This window comes from Sphaerodactylus townsendi, linkage group LG06, assembly GCF_021028975.2.
Source record: "Sphaerodactylus townsendi isolate TG3544 linkage group LG06, MPM_Stown_v2.3, whole genome shotgun sequence".
Taxonomy (NCBI): Eukaryota; Metazoa; Chordata; class Lepidosauria; order Squamata; family Sphaerodactylidae; genus Sphaerodactylus; species Sphaerodactylus townsendi.
This window is the reverse complement of record NC_059430.1, coordinates 44948273-44964359: the sequence shown is the minus strand read 5'-3', so window position 1 is coordinate 44964359 and position 16087 is coordinate 44948273. Positions and strand designations below refer to the sequence as shown.

The following is a 16087-nucleotide window of genomic DNA, read 5'->3' as shown; positions in this document are numbered from 1 at the left end:
CTAGTCTCTGGAGCAGCAGAAAAGAAGCTTGCTTCCCCAAGAACATGACATCCCTTCAAATATCTAAACATGGCTATCATGTCATCTCTTAACCTTCTCTTCACCAAACTAAACATACCCAGCTCCCTAAGTCTCTCTTCATAGGGCATGGATTACAGACCTTTTACCATTTTGGTTGTCCTCCTCTGGATCCATTCCAGCTTGTCAATTGAATTGCGATGCCCAGAACTGTGCACAATATTCCAGATGAAGTCTAACCAGTGCAGAATAGAGAGGTACAATTACATCCCTCAATCTAGACACTATACTCCTATTGATATAGCCCAGAATCCCATTGGCTTTCTTGGCTGCCACATCTCACTACTGAAGCAGTGGTTTATTAAATCAATTCCCATCAGTATTACAACTAATAGTAATAATAATAATAATTCTGTTTTAATGTTCAGCTACAAGAAGAATTCAGTGCTGAAGAAAATTTTCTCATCTTAACAGAAATGGCCACCAGTCACGTACAGGTCCTTGTGGAATTTACCAAAAGGTTACCAGGTACAATGTGTTAAATACTCTTGATCCCTGTGTTCTAGTTAGAGAAGCTAACGGGGCTGCACTTGTATCAAAACATAAGAAGAGCCCTGCTGAATCAGATCAGTGGTCCATCTCTAGTTTAACATCCAGTGTTTGAGAGCTACTATTTTGGGAGAGGTATAAAAAGTTATACTGATACACCTATTATAATAGGGCTTATAATACATGACTGTCTCCTTTACCACCTAAAAGGAGAAAAAAATGACCAAATGCAGAACCAAACTAGATGTTACTATTTCACAGGTTCATCATGGCAACGTGCAGCCATACTGCAGCTGCGAGTCCGGGCAGCAAATCCTATATGAAAAATCACAGATCAGTTCAATTCTGACCAGGACTGTGGCAACTCCATTCTGACCAGGGCCTAATTCTGATTGGGACCATGGTGTGGGAGAGGGGTCCCTGCTTCCCCCTGACCTGTATTTGGCAGTCAGAATAACTCAGGGGCTGCAGGGGTGAGTGTTATTCACCTTGTCAGCGGGCCAGAAGTACATGTTCAGGCTCCTGATAGAATGTATAATATTCCCCACAACCCCCAGAAACAACATGAGGGGGGAAGGCAGGAGCCCCTCCCCCACACCATTTTCTCTATCTGAATCAGATCAATCTACACTACTTTTCACAGGAGTTGCAAGTAGGGCTCGCAGCTGCAGTTTTGATGCAGATAGCCATGGAAGCTCATGTAAAAAAGTAGCATTATTTTGGCTCTTAAGTAATCAGGAAGCAATAGCTCTGGACTCATCCAGGGCTGCTTTTGCAACCAGTGGCCTTGTGTGTGAAAGAAGGGAGTGGGGGACCTTCCCTGGCTCCCCAGCTGTAATCAGCCCTGGCTTCAGGAGACAGGCCCGTCAGCATTGGGTTGGTTGGGAGGGCTTCACTTGGGGCTGCTCCCAGGCCACTATTGGAGAGCAGGGGCTCTTTTACTCTGAAGTTTTCTTAAAGATTTAGAACCAGACAATCCTATATACAGAAATTGAATAACAAGGGTGCTGTCTTTGTTAGTATTTGGATAGTTTTATTTTCAGCAATGAATAAATTAAAATTAATGAGTGATATCGGGCTCTTCAGGCTGATTCTTAAATTAGCTTCACTAGAGTCATATTGTCATGTGACAAGAATATGTAAGAACTCCCCCACTATAGATCTCCTGCAAACAGGCTACAAAAACTAATGTTTCAGCCATGGGCAGACTGGCTGTTTAACTTACAGGGAAGATTCCTGGTGGGCCATTACTGTAGAGCACCACTGGTGACCATGTGCAAGCATATCAAAGTTCTGCCTCAGCTGCCACTTGGCTCAGATTGTTCACTGGCAATGGTCACTGGTGTCAATTCAGCCATAATCTTTTCCTGCTCTGCTGCCAGTTTTCAAGAGGAAGCAATGGGTAAGCTAATGCTTATTGTTGGCACTGCTGAGTTAAGAAACCCATGTAGCACTGGCTTGTGCAGCCACTCTCATTAGCTTTTTCAAGGGTCATTTTTATCTGCCAATCAGCAAAAATGGGAAGTAAAAAATTCCCAGATTCATATTATGCATAATGACCCAAGTAATTTTACCCTAAGTCAATGTGGCTGTACATTTTTCTCTCAAGAACAACTGTGCTAGAACTGTCAAAAATCTGTCTTGTCCCATATCCTGTTTCACACAAGAAGACTCAGAAGGCCTGCAAGCAGAACATAGAGACCAAAGCATTCCCTCGTTGCTGTCCCCAACACTGAACTTTAGAGGGCTACTGTATCTGAACATTCAGATGTCATAGCTAATAGCCATTGCTTAACTTCTTCTCCATGAATTTGTCTAATTCCCGTTTTAAGTCAACTAAACTAATGACCAGTGACACGGACTCCTTCAATAATGAATCACTGAAAATTAGAATTAGTCTTTTACTTCAGCAGTGGAATCTAAGAGCACTGGTAGGCAATCGCTACAAACATCTTTGCTGTTCGGAGGTTAGCTGCCCCATGTAATACCATAACATAGTACACTGAGAAACAAAACATAATTAGATGTTCTTCCATTTATCTGGAGTTGACTTTAATTGACCCAGATCTTTTCTAGATCAACCAGCAGCAGCATGTTTATTATTCTGTTACCTCTAGTTATTTTAGAAATTATAGAGGTAAGCTAAAACCCATGCACTTGCAGCTATCTCTTCTTCTGGGTTCTGGGTTATTTGGGCACAGGCCGGAAAGGTAGAATCATTGGAAAGTGCTTCTGATTAAGTACTAGTCTGCTACCTTTCAAACAACAACCAATTGTATAAATGTACATATCACTATGTAGACACATATTCTTTCAGCTACAAACTTTTCTACATTTAATATAATTTTATATTTAAGCCCTTTTCATGACTTCCATACATTTCTTTCATGTAAACGAAAGGGAATAGCAATTAGAGAATGGAGCTGGTGGACAAATGTAGGAGCTGGAAAGTGCTCAATTGAGCGCTAAAAGATGATAACACACCCAGCGCTCCATTAATACTGAAGCAGGAATTTAATTTGTAATATGCTAATCAATTGAAAGTAATCATCTTGTGATTTGAAATAAGATTACAAGCACATGCGAGAAACTTGAATGGATTCTTGCCCGGTAGCTTGAGAAAGAAAACAAACATACACACATTTCAGATCTGGACCTGTGCCAAACCGGCAAATGTATCCATTTTTATTTATATAAAATGCTTATATCCTATTGTTTTTGTTATCAATGGGACTGAATTGTTTTTAGTTGCTACCTCTGCAGTATCTGCTAAAGTAAGGTTTGACTCACAGAAATTTGTTGGTCTTTAAGGTGCTACTGGGCCAAATTTTGTTGGTCTTTAAGGTGCTACTTCTGCAGTAGAAATTGCTAGGAAAAAGAGTGATTTTTTTATTTTATTCCAGGCTTTCAAACCCTTGACCATGAGGATCAAATTGCTTTACTGAAGGGTTCAGCTGTGGAAGCCATGTTCCTTCGGTCAGCTGAGATCTTCAACAAAAAACTTCCTGTAGGTCATGCTGACCTCCTTGAAGAAAGAATTCGTAACAGTGGTAGGTACCTCAGATGACCAGCAGAAGGAACCACACTAATTTTGAAATGCCAAGCAAAAAGGCCTGGTTCGTGAATGTCACTCGCCTAAGGTTTCATTCCCAAATCATTCAGTCAGCCTTGAGTCCAAAGGTTATCAAGGAAATGTTTCATCATAAAAATATAGGACTTGTGAATAGAACTATTTCATTATAACCTACTATATTTGTTCAAGGATATATATAAAAATGAATTAGGGCAATGAAACATATTTCCATCATGTATTCCCATAAAGTCATCTCGCCCATTTCAGTTATCATAAATGATGTAACAGCAATTGTGAAAGATTTACTAGTCAGTAATGTGTAGCAGAATCCAGCTTCTGGGGAAGAGGGCTCTGCAAATCATAATGTTTGGGTAGAGACATTCTTTGTAGATTTTACTCCATTGTTTTTCGATTTCTGCTTTAATGCTATGTATAGATTATGATAACTCATTGTAAAGCACTTTTCTGTGTACAGAATGCTTAATAATTTTCACCTCATGCATCCTCATGATGTGTAATTAGAGAAACAAGAGAGATAGGGTATTTCACAAGACCATAGTAGCTGAGTAAAGATTTGAACATGGGTCCAACTCAACACACTGTTTCTTGTATGAAGTCAACTGCCAAAACTAAGAAAGCTTTCTTAGTTAGTACATAACTTAATGAGAGGCAATTGAGTGAAGTGGATTCAGTGGAATCTGTTACCTAGTTCCCGTTAAACATCTGCTAACATTCTGACTACTTGTTACCATGGTCCCAAGAATAAAATAGTTCTTCTTGAGCTCTATTCATCCAAGTCACTAATGCCTGTAGAGATTTCTTGTCTTCTGTGAAAAGACAAATAATATTTATGGCTTTCTTTTTTTTAGAAAGCAAACCACTAGTGTATTTGTAGTTCAATTGATACTCTTTCTAGTCTTTCAGATTCAACGGGGCTGCATGAAATTTAGATTTCTTCTGACTGTGCCATACCTTCTCATTCTACATTGGCATCGGGCACTCCGTATGATTATTTGCGGCTTATAACAACACAGAGATACTTATTTATGAAGAGTTTTAACCATAGCTTTAAAAACATCATACAACCCTACCTCTGACTGAATTAGAAATGTAACAATACCTGTTTCTAAAGTAGCAAACATACGTCCACCACACTAGCTCAACTTACAAGTGGCATTCTATCAGCTCAACATGAGCATCATATCCTAAGTTTCTATTTTTAAAGGTTGTAAAACTGCAAGTGGCAAGCAGTAGCAACTACTGAATGTGTTTTGATAGCTGTTTTGTAAGTTATTTTATTAAAGATTAGAAGTGTGTCCCATTACGGAGACCATAGTTTGTTGCCGGGCAGCCTAAGCCCTTCTAGACTGAAGGGAAAAGCAAAGAGTGGAAAAAGGAAAAAATATGGAGGAGAAAATAGAGCAGGTGCTATAAGGGGGGGGGGGGGTAGAAGTATAAAGCATGATGATAAGAATCCTGCCTCGTATAGTCTCGTTTCCTGCATTAAGCTACAAAACTATTGTACAATATGCATATATTGATTCCCTAAGCATTATACCAATAATTCATATTCTTTGTTAAATGTTTGGTTTCCAGTGTGTATTCTTAATTTTCCAATTTCTTTTCAATCCACCTGGCTTAGTTAAAACCAAAATGATGAGATTCTCTTACAAAGAGAAATGTAGGACTCAGGCTGCTTAACAACCTCACATTCCTATGTATTCATAATACAGTGAAATATAATGAATATATTAGTTTAAAAGATGTATTGGAGAAATCCAAATCTTTGACCAAAAAACAGATATGCATCTTTCCGGTTTGAGGTAGGGTGGTTTTAAGGGAAGGTGACTGTCAAACTGTCAGAGAGGACTTATCATCAGTCTTTTAAAAATGTAACCACAAAAGCTTCAAATAAAATGAAAATCACAGTGCTGTTCAGTCTTTTGTTGCCTGTCACAATGCTGGCCCCAAAATGCCTGCCCATTTATGATTTCTTTCTTCCTATCCTATTTTGCATTAGAATTTTTGTGCGTGACAAAGCAACCTTAGTGGTCCAATGGTGATGACCTTTCAGCCCATTTATTCCCATGCTGATGCAGAATGGCATTATTCATTAATGCAGTAATACTGTCCAATTGGCTGTGACATGTAATGCTATCTTGTTTATAGTCTTGATTTCTTCTGCACAAACTGTCAGGAAAATTCTTTCTATTGATGTTTCTTTGTTAATACCAGGACTTCAGTCCCAGGAACTATCCAATTATAGAACCCCTGTCATTGTTTTCACTATAAAAGCTTCATTGTTTTCACCAGAATTCACAAAACAGAAACCAGATTATATCCTGAGCAAGAAAAGATTAAATATGTCAATAATTTTATTCCAAGTTTAATTCTTTCATTACCTCTATATAGTAAATTTGTTTCCAATGCAAATAGAATTAATACAAACTTTCAATTTTTTCAGAAAGCATTTGCAAAAAAACTCTTTTGGGAAACCACTTATTTGTGCAGGAAACTGATGTTTTATAGTTCCTTGTGGAAAAGTGTGAAGAGCAGTTTTAAAATAAATGTTCCAATGAAGAGTTGTCCTTTTGGAAAATGTTTAGAGCTGGAAATATATTGGAGAAGTTTCTAACCAAATCAGATGTTGGTGTCCTTTTGTGCTCAGTGTGGATCTGGGATAAGTCATGTTCTTGGCTGATGAGGGCAAATGAGAAGCTAGTTCATTGGCCACACAACTAGAGAAGCCATTATGGGCTTAGTTCAGTACTGCTTATATTTTATTTTTAAAAGCTAGATTACATTTTCTAATGAATATTCTGAATTGGGAAAGCTACTGATTAAATGCAGTGAAATAAATAATAATATAATGAGTAATTAATATGCTTATTTCTCAGTAAAACAAGAGCTCATTACTCTTTGAGTTAATATCCACTGGCAGCTTCAAACCTATCCAGATGAAAGATCTCTTCATCCATATTAACAACAGTGTTGGTCATAATTAATTAGTACATAATTAGTACAACCTCACAGCTGTTCTTTTAAAAAATTTAAATATCTAGCTATACTAAGGACCCTCTCTACGAGTACATTAATCTAATACTTATTATGAAGAAGGAAATTAAAATATGATGCATAATAAATAGCAGAGATAAAGTTTGACTTAAATCACAGGAAGACAGAAAAATGCAATTTGCAGCTTCCTTAAGATTGAAGCTACAGTAACAGAGAAGTGGTCTTCTCGTTGGGCACAAGGTTGACTATCATATTTATTATCTGGAATCTCAATGCAGGTTTATTTGTGGATTCCCCATGAGTTTCCTTGAAAAGATTATTTTCCATAGGTGGGAGAACAAAATAGTGTGTGCAGCTTGTTTTCTAGATAGGGGTCTTTAGACTGTAGTTTAATTAAGAAGGTGTTTAAGAAGACAATATAAAATATATGCTAATCAGAGCCTAGTCTTTATAGCCTTTTGTTTAACCCAGGTGTCTGATCATCTTCAACAACCCAAAGTTAGAAGTTCTAGCATGAGATGTTTGGGAAGGGTTCAAAGCATTAACCCAGACAAAAATGGTCCAGCAGTGACGTAGGTGTGGATTTATTATGGGGTGGGTTCAGTGACTGAGGGCTTTCCGGCTGTTCCATTCCATGCATTGTTTCAAGCAAGCTGGACATGTAATGGGAGGGGTTTGAACCCAAGAACATACACACACACCCTTACCTACGTCCCTGCCAGGGAGAAAAGCACATGGAACAGGACTTAAGGGTTCAGGGGACAGAGCGGCCATTTAATTTTTAGAAAAATGATCTGGTGGACCAGTCCCTGAAGCACTACTAGGAACAAGTAGATCCAAATCCTAATAGCTCTTGCAGCACTTCAGGGCCTGTTTGGTTTATTTATTTGTTTAGAAAATGTGCATTATTCTGCATGTGCGGAAGGGGCCATTGAATCCTGACCACACAATGTGTTGTCAAGGGCTTTCACAGCCAAAATCAACTGGCTGTTGTGGGTTTTCTGGGCTGTGTGACCATGGTCAGGTAGTTTTTGCTTCTGAAATTTCTCCCACATCTATGGCTGGCGTCTTCAGAGCTATCCCACAGTAAGATATGCGCCACAGAAGGAAACCATCTTACTGTGACATGCCACTGAAGATGCTAGCCATAGATACACGTGAAATATTAGGAGCAGAAACTACCAGGCCTCGGCCATACAGCCCAGAAAATCCACAACAGCCACCTGACTGCCCATAATAAAAGGCTTAAAGTCCCATCCTGAGGTGGTGGTGGTGGTGGTGTGTGGGTGTGTGTGAATCCACCTGTGTAAGTTGTGCACAGCTGCACGGGCAGATTTGCCCTCTCTGGGGTACTTACCCCAACAGAGGGGTGATTTTGCCGGTGTGCGGCCACCTCTCCCCCCAGCTTAGCAAGGGCTTGGCCAGGGAGGAGCCAACTTTAGTCGGTTCCCTCCCAGCCATTTGCAATGTTTGCTGGTAGCTGGGAATTCAGTCTTACACCACCCTTTTGGGTGGTGTAAATCTATTGAGTCCCATGGAGGCTTCTCGATAGCAGAGAAGCTTTTGCACTTTTTGCGATCCCTCATGCCTCTGGGAAACCTCCTTGGGGTTGGCCAGGCACCTGGCTCTAGAATGGGGCTGTCTGAAGTCTTGCATTTATAGTGAGACACTATATTTCTGATCATTTATTTCTGATCATTTCTGATCATTTATTTCTGATCATTGAATATCAAAACATAGTTGCAAAATAGGGTAAACAGAATATCCCCTCCCTTTGCTTTTAAACAATGAATTGGGCAGTATTTTGATGTTGAATACACATTAATAGAATTTAGTGCCCTTTACTGTGAAAGTTTTTTTAGTGTATAAAGTGTAATGAGAGAAAGAAACAATTGTGATGATATACAGACATGTATTGCAATTTCTATGGATAGGGTTTGCAGACTACTGAAGTAGTTTATATGACATAGGAAAGTAGCCCCCTCTTGTGATTAAAAACAAGAATTGGCAGTCAGAGTGTTGAACAAAAGTGAAACAAGTAGGTAGAGAAGAATGAATAAGCCACTGTTAAAAGACCTGAAATCTGTTTTCTTTTTCTTAAAATAAATGAATTTTCCTCCTATTTTATGCTGTTTTGGTTTCAGGCTGAAATGAGTTTCCATTAATTTGGATTGCAGCATACCTCTTGTGTCTGTTCTTTCTTTCCCATTAGAGGAGGATAATAGCATACTTTGCCCAGGAACACAGAAAACACCCTATTCTCAAACCAAGCATCCCTTTGTGAATCATGCCCTGCTCTACTATTAAATATTGTTGAATACTGTGCCTCACCTTCATTTATGAGTCTTCTTTTGATTTAAAATCCCAAAGGTTAATGGCTGTGTTGGTTAAAGATAGGAAACCAAATCTAGATTTTGGGAGGCCCTCTAGTGGCTTTCTCCATCTCATAAAGCTACTGATTAAATGCAGTGAAATAAATAATAATATAACAAGTAATTAATATGCTTATTTCTCAGTAAAACAAGAGCTCATTACTCTTCTTCTTCTTCTTAGGACAGTATTCTGAAATTCTTTGGTGTTCATATATATTGAAGACATAAAATAGTCAAATATTAGAAAATGTATTAAGAGTTGAGAGAGAATATCAAAGTATTGATTCAATACAATCAATTTATCAGAGGGGCAGAGATGATAGACAATGTATTTATTAGACTGTTGTGATAGGGCATCAGTGAGGTCTTGTAGCTGGAGCATTTAAATCCGTAGAAAATTCAGTTTGTAAGCTGCAGTTTCCCATTTATTTATTCAATTTAGTAGCCTCCCAATCTTATTCTATTTAGTAGCCTCCCAGTGTATTTTAATGATGTTATTAGATGTTTCTTTGTATTCTGTTATTTATTGACCTGTACACCGCTCTGAGCCCTTTGGGGGAGAGCGGTTTATCAAATCAAATAAATAATAATAATAAAATAGTAATATGATATGACTGTAAAATAGGATAAAGGTTATAAAACATATTTCATATTGAAAGTGCTGCATAAATAATCCTTTATTGTTTACTCTCTTCGCTCAATTGATTACACAGTGAGGTACTTGCAGTTTTAATTATGTTTATTTAAATACTTCTCAATATTTTTCAACAGGTATTTCAGATGAATACATAACTCCCATGTTCAATTTCTATAAAAGTGTTGGGGAACTGAAGATGAGACAAGAAGAATATGCTCTGCTCACAGCAATAGTTATCTTATCTCCAGGTAATTTCACTTTCTAAATTAATTGCTATAGGACAACCTGAGAGAAAGAAAAAATCATATGAATGACTGCAGGATAAGACACTGATGACCAGTATGTGAAGTGATTACTGGAAAAACTGCTGGTTCAAGTTTATTAATAAAATGATAGAATTTTAATTAAAGGAAATGTATTCTGATAGTTGTGTGCAAGAGCTAGAGTTTTGAGATAGAAAATTTCATTGCAGAATGTATTTCATAAAATGCAACTTTAACACAATGCATAAATGAAGTAAGATCCTTGAACATAAGAAAAGCCCTATTGGATTAGACCTGTGGTCCATCTAGTCCAGCATCCTGTCACACAGTTTCCAGCCAGTTCCACTGGAGCTCCAAGAGGACTCACAGTGCAATCCATGTGTGAGGAATTTCATAGCAGCCAGGGATGGCACCACTGCGGCACAGGTGTGCTGCCTCCTAAGAGATGTTGGGGGATGGGGCAAGCAGAGAAAACTGGAAAACATCCCAACTGGCCTGAAAACCCCTTTTGCCACCTAAGGGGCTATATCACACTAAAACATGGCGCAAGTCAGTGGGTGGTATAGGGGGCATTCCCAGGCTGAAGGCCCTGTGGAAGCTTACTAAAGTTGGCTCCACCCTCAAGAACACCCTCAGACTGTCCCCACCTGTGTCGACATGGACTCCTGTGGCAGAGAAGTGTCAACGTGTGTGATAGCTTCTGGGCTTGAGCACCACAAAGTTGTGCTGTGTCCTTCTGTGGGCATATTAGTCCCTCTGCCAATTCATTTGCCCCTCATGCCAGCAGAGTGGGCACCCACAGTACACTCTCATGCTGCTTCCATGAGTCCTTACCAGTGGTGGGATTCAAATAATTTAACAACCGGTTCCAGTGGTGGGATTCAAATTATTTAACAACTGGTTGTTTATGCCCCCCCCACACACACACACGCACACACACGCACACACTGATACACTATGAAACTATCACTTGACGTTGTCTCCTGGTACTGGTATTCAGAGCATTATTGCCTCTGAACATGGAGGTTCCCTGTAGTCATCATGGTTAGTAGCTACTGATAAACCTACACTGCATGAATCTTTTTAATCTCTTTTTAAAGCTATCTATACCAGTAGCAATCACTCAGTGATAGTATAATGGCTGATATGCCTGTAGCAACTATTCAGTGATAGTATAGTGACTGATATGAGCAATCACTCAGTGATTCCACATTTTAATCACTTGTGTTTAGAGGTATTTCCTTCAGTCCATTCTGAATCTGCGGCCCATCAGCTTCATGGGATGACTTCAAATATTTGGGCAAAGAAAGAAAAAGTTATTTGTCAGCCTTCTCTATCCCATGCATACTTTTGGCAGTTCACAACTAGCAGTGCAATCCTTAGCAGAGTTATATTTATCAGTGTCAATGAATTTAGAACAATGTAAAGGTAAATCAATACATCTGTGTCAATCGATAACTTTACACTGTAAATCAGTAAATCGTCAGACTTTTTTTCTATCCTAATCTATTAGGTACCAGACAATCGATATTAATATATCAGCTTAAAAAAAATTAATCCTTACAATAAGGATGGAATTTGAATGCTGATTTTTGCAAGTTGCTGTTTGCCCAGCAAATATTGCACTATAATTCCAGAATTTTTACAGAAAAAAAGCTTGGCATCTGACAAAATACTAATAAGCCGTTCATATGAATCCTGATCCAGCAAAAAAAAAATTGTGCTTGCTTGTCTTTGCAAACTTTTGGCTAAGATCAAGTGTGTGTGTCTGTATACATCGGCATAGCATTTACTCAGCATGCACTAGATTTGCATACATATGCATAGTATTTATTCAGTATGCACTAGATTCAGACAACTTAATACAAAAACAATGAAAAAGGTTGCAGCTGAAAATCCCCTGGGAGGTAGGATTGGCTGGGTCAAGGCATATCTTCTGCTTATCTTCTGGCAGGTGACCAACACTGTCAAAGCTGATGCTGCCACAGTTGCAGATCCTTTTGCACAGAAACATGCACACAGCTTACTGCACAGAAAGATCTGTGAACAGGTCCCAAAGTAGTTGACTTTATGATTTCTATTCCTGTGTGAGCAATAGAACTTTTATAGCACAATTCAAATGTGTGTGTGTGTGCTGCAGCAGCCAGGGAGGGTGGGGTGAAAGTTGTGCCACACCACCTCTAAAAGAGATCTGGGCAGCATGGAAAGGAGGAAAATCAAAAAATCCTCCTTGCCCAAACCGGACCACTGGGGAAACAGGCTTACGCCTGGAGGGCGTACAGTGGAACGCCAGTGGAAGCCTGCTAAAGTTGCTCCGTCCGCCCACCCCAGCATTTGCTCAGAAGCCAGTGTAGCTCCCTGGCGACACCCATCTCCAGGTTGGGCTGCCACAGAGCTATGCAGCACCTGGTCACTGGCTCACATTTGCTCTTTCTGCCGGCGTGGGTGCCCCTTACACTGATGGAGGGTGCAAACACATTGGTAGGGTCCTCCACCTCTCCCAAACACCATTTTCCCTCCCCCATCTGGATTGGGTCATTAAAATATAAACGCATAGGCATCCGTTGTCACAGTGGCTTCAGTCAGGGAGGGGGAAGCGGGGTATCAATTTAATAAAAATAAAACAGTGAAAAGCTTGAAAATATAACTTGTGTGTGGTCCAAAGCTGGAACATAACTTGTAATATGACACTAATTTTTTTTCTGTTCTTTGAAATGTAATTCAAGATCGGCAATACATACAGGACAAAGAATCCGTGGAAAGGCTTCAAGAGCCATTGCTTGAAGTTCTGCAAAAATTCTGCAAACTTCATCACACAGACAATCCTCAACATTTTGCATGCCTCTTGGGACGTCTGACAGAACTGCGGACTTTTAATCACCACCATGCAGATATGCTGATGTCTTGGAGAGTTAATGATCATAAATTTACACCTCTTCTCTGTGAAATATGGGATGTTCAGTGATAAATATGTATTTCACTGTCATCCTAGGCACATTTATCTGGCATCAGTAGCTCTTGGGTCCATGTAAATCTGTTTAGGATCCTTGTTTTGAATATATTTAAACCATTAAAAAGCATTCATAGTACTTTTTTGTATTGGACTGTTCTGTACTGGACTATGCAACACCATTTTTAATATCAACATTGTTTAGTGTTTACCAAACATTATGTAAGACTTTCACACGGGAACATGGAGTAATTGCCCTGGCACCTGAACCTCTTGGAACAACAAGGGTTACTTTTTCTGCATGCCTCAGGTATGCTACTATTCTTTCTGATTGTATCTCCCTTCCTTTGAAAATTATGAGAAGATTTCCGTGTTTGTTCACTACAATATACTTATTCCAAATGTTTCATTTACAGACAATGTTGAGGTTATTGCAAGGATTTAGTAAAAATGAGTCAATGCTTAAACATGTTTTCCTTTGTTTGATCATGGCAATTTGTAATGCTAAATGCTGGTTTTGTTTTGATTTTTGCTTTCCTAAGGTAAAGGGAAAAAGCTGCTAACTATTCCAAACACATTTACAATAAATATTTCATTGATGCCAAAGGGCAGCTTGTTTCTGAGGCCACCATCATGTTATAGATTCCTCAGGTCTTCCACATGTTCATCCCAAATCCTGTCAATAGGTGTACTCTGGGAATTCCATGTTTGGTCGTAATTTAACTCCCAGTCATATTTGAGCCGAGTTTGGATCGGGCCCATAGTGTGCAGGGAGAGGGGTTTAAGACTTCTCCCCTGTGCAATTTTCCTGGCCTGAAATGGCTGTGAGGAGCTACTACTTGCCCCCTTGGGGAAATTTGCATGCTCTGAGAGTTCCAAGCGAGGAGCTCCCAGAGCACCTGAGTCTACAGGAGCCCTGGCAGACACAAGGACTTTTAACAGCTTCAAAAGCTACCGGTATATTTATCATTATTTTTACTGCTTGATTTTCTCTTTTGGAGATAAGGCCTCTTAGATAAGGCCTCTTCTTTTGTTCTATTTTTCTTTCTGTGTACCTTCACTGATGAGAACTAGTATGATTATAACTTGTACATGCCAAACAAACCTATGAACCTGTGTTACATTGATCCTTTAAAATGGATAGAGAAGGAAGCACAAGATGGAAAAATAAATCAAGCTTTGGAAACAACTGACATATGTCGATATGTGAATGTACTGTGGAGAAACATCTGCCAAGATACTTTACACATAAAAGCCAGCTTTTGATGTTGCATTCATCAAATGATGCCCATACATGTTTAATATTCATATGGAATGAACACATCTCATTCTCTGATGGCAACTCTGTACATACAGAAGTCCTGTGCATATTTGCCATGTGCCATGCTAATGCCAACATCAAAAGCCAGCTTTTGATGTTGCATTCATCAAATGATGCCCATACATGTTTAATATTCATATGGAATGAACACATCTCATTCTCTGATGGCAACTCTGTACATACAGCAGTCCTGTGCATATTTGCCATGTGCCATGCTAATGTTGAGGGTTGAAGCCTTTTAACAGTGTCCACTTACCCCACATGCATTCTGTCATGCTCTAATACATACATGTATGTGTAATGTTTAACACCATGGATTGGTAGCCTGGATAAGTGCCAGATGCACTAATGGCACACATGAACACAGCATACATGCTCAGCCTACTGCCACAAATGCTTTGATAGCTTCTAGATTACAGTTGTATTGAGCTCCACATGAGGCTCTTTGAAGACAGCTTGGAAGCTATGGTTGATCTACAATGTGGTGCTCAGAGGATTGAATGGCACATGTCACTTCCCATATAATACCTGAGTTGAAACATTTGTGGTAGGTCTCAGTTAAATTTCCAGATCTGAATGGCTGGTTTTGAGTTCTAAAAATGGATATGGATTAAAGGGACCTGATGAACCAACAGCCCCTCTACCATTCCATTTTGGTTCTTAGTGAAACACTTCTTGCCTTGGAGTCTTCAAAGGCAAATTCAGATATTACAGAAGCTACATTCTTTTCACTGGTCCTCTGGAAGAGATTCTTTTCACTGGTACTCTGCATCTATGGCTGGCATCTTCAGAGGTGCATCACAGAGAGAAGTCTGTTATAAGAGAAGTCTGGACACAGTTTATAGCAGACTTCTCTTTGTGATATACCTCTGAATATGCCAACCACAGATGAAGGCGAAATGTTAGGAACAAGATCTACCAGACCACAGCCATGCAGCCTGGAAAACCCACAACAACCAACATTGAAAGTGATGCTGTTTGGGGGGTTGGTGGGGAATCTACCCTGAAACAGCATCACTGTCAATGTTGTTTAAACTAGGGAGCCCACAGTCTCCCTTTAAGGTGGATTTAAATGGAGAATCCGGGCTCTCTAGTCTAAACATTAAAAATGATGCTGTTTCAGGGTGGATCCCCCTCCCCACAACAGCATCACTTTCAATGTTGTTTAAACAAGGGAGCCCTGGGTGTGCAGATTTGTGAGTTGGGGCATGTTCTATGTGATGGTGACTTTAAGATGACCTGGTGCAAAAAAATCATTCTTTTGTTGTGGGTGGGTGGCCGCCAATATGGTGGGGCGGGGGGCGGGGGGGGGGGCTAAGATTTTGCCCCAGGCTCCATTTTCCCTAGCTACCCAGAGAGCCATGTATGTTTTGCTGGGGGGTGGGGTGATTTGTGAGAGATGATGCTGACATTTGTTTGGTAAATGTTTTGCTGGGGGTGATTTGTGAAATATTTACATGCTTAATACCCACTTGCACTGGCTTGGAGCTGTTTCTCAGGCTAACAACCTACCTCATAGGGGTGGTGTGAGGACAAAATGAGGAAAGAGAGTTGGTAGGGAGAGAGTCTTGTATGTTTTGCTGGGGGTGGGAGGTGTTTGCCTAGATAGGCCTCTACCTCTGCACTCCGGCACCTAGATCTCTGCATTTTAAAAAAACTATGGTGGAGAGGTTAACATTAATTTTATTGCTGCCCATCTATTTCAGTTGTGTAGTAATCCCCTTTGCCTGTCCTTTGAGATGGAAATTGTGAGATACACATTTTAAATAAAAATTAAACCTGACGGGACAAGATCGGACTCTTAAGAAGGGCAGGCCTCGTGTCTGTCCTGGTCCTGAGCCAATTTCCTCACACGGAAAATGTGTCGTATGTGAAAGAGCCTTTGTATG

At 39.7% G+C, this 16087-nt stretch overlaps 1 protein-coding gene across 1 annotated transcript in view; it reads left to right on the top strand.

Annotated features, from left to right (window-relative positions):
- Positions 1-13133, top strand: part of NR1H4 (nuclear receptor subfamily 1 group H member 4) — a 39195-nt gene extending 26062 nt beyond the window's left edge. Inside the window, exons 7-10 of the mRNA XM_048501320.1 lie at positions 447-546; positions 3471-3617; positions 9799-9912; positions 12654-13133. Of these exons, the coding sequence (XP_048357277.1) occupies positions 447-546; positions 3471-3617; positions 9799-9912; positions 12654-12892 (600 nt within the window). The 3' untranslated portion in view covers positions 12893-13133. The remainder of the gene's footprint in view (positions 1-446; positions 547-3470; positions 3618-9798; positions 9913-12653) is intronic.
- The last annotated feature ends 2954 nt before the right edge of the window (positions 13134-16087 follow it).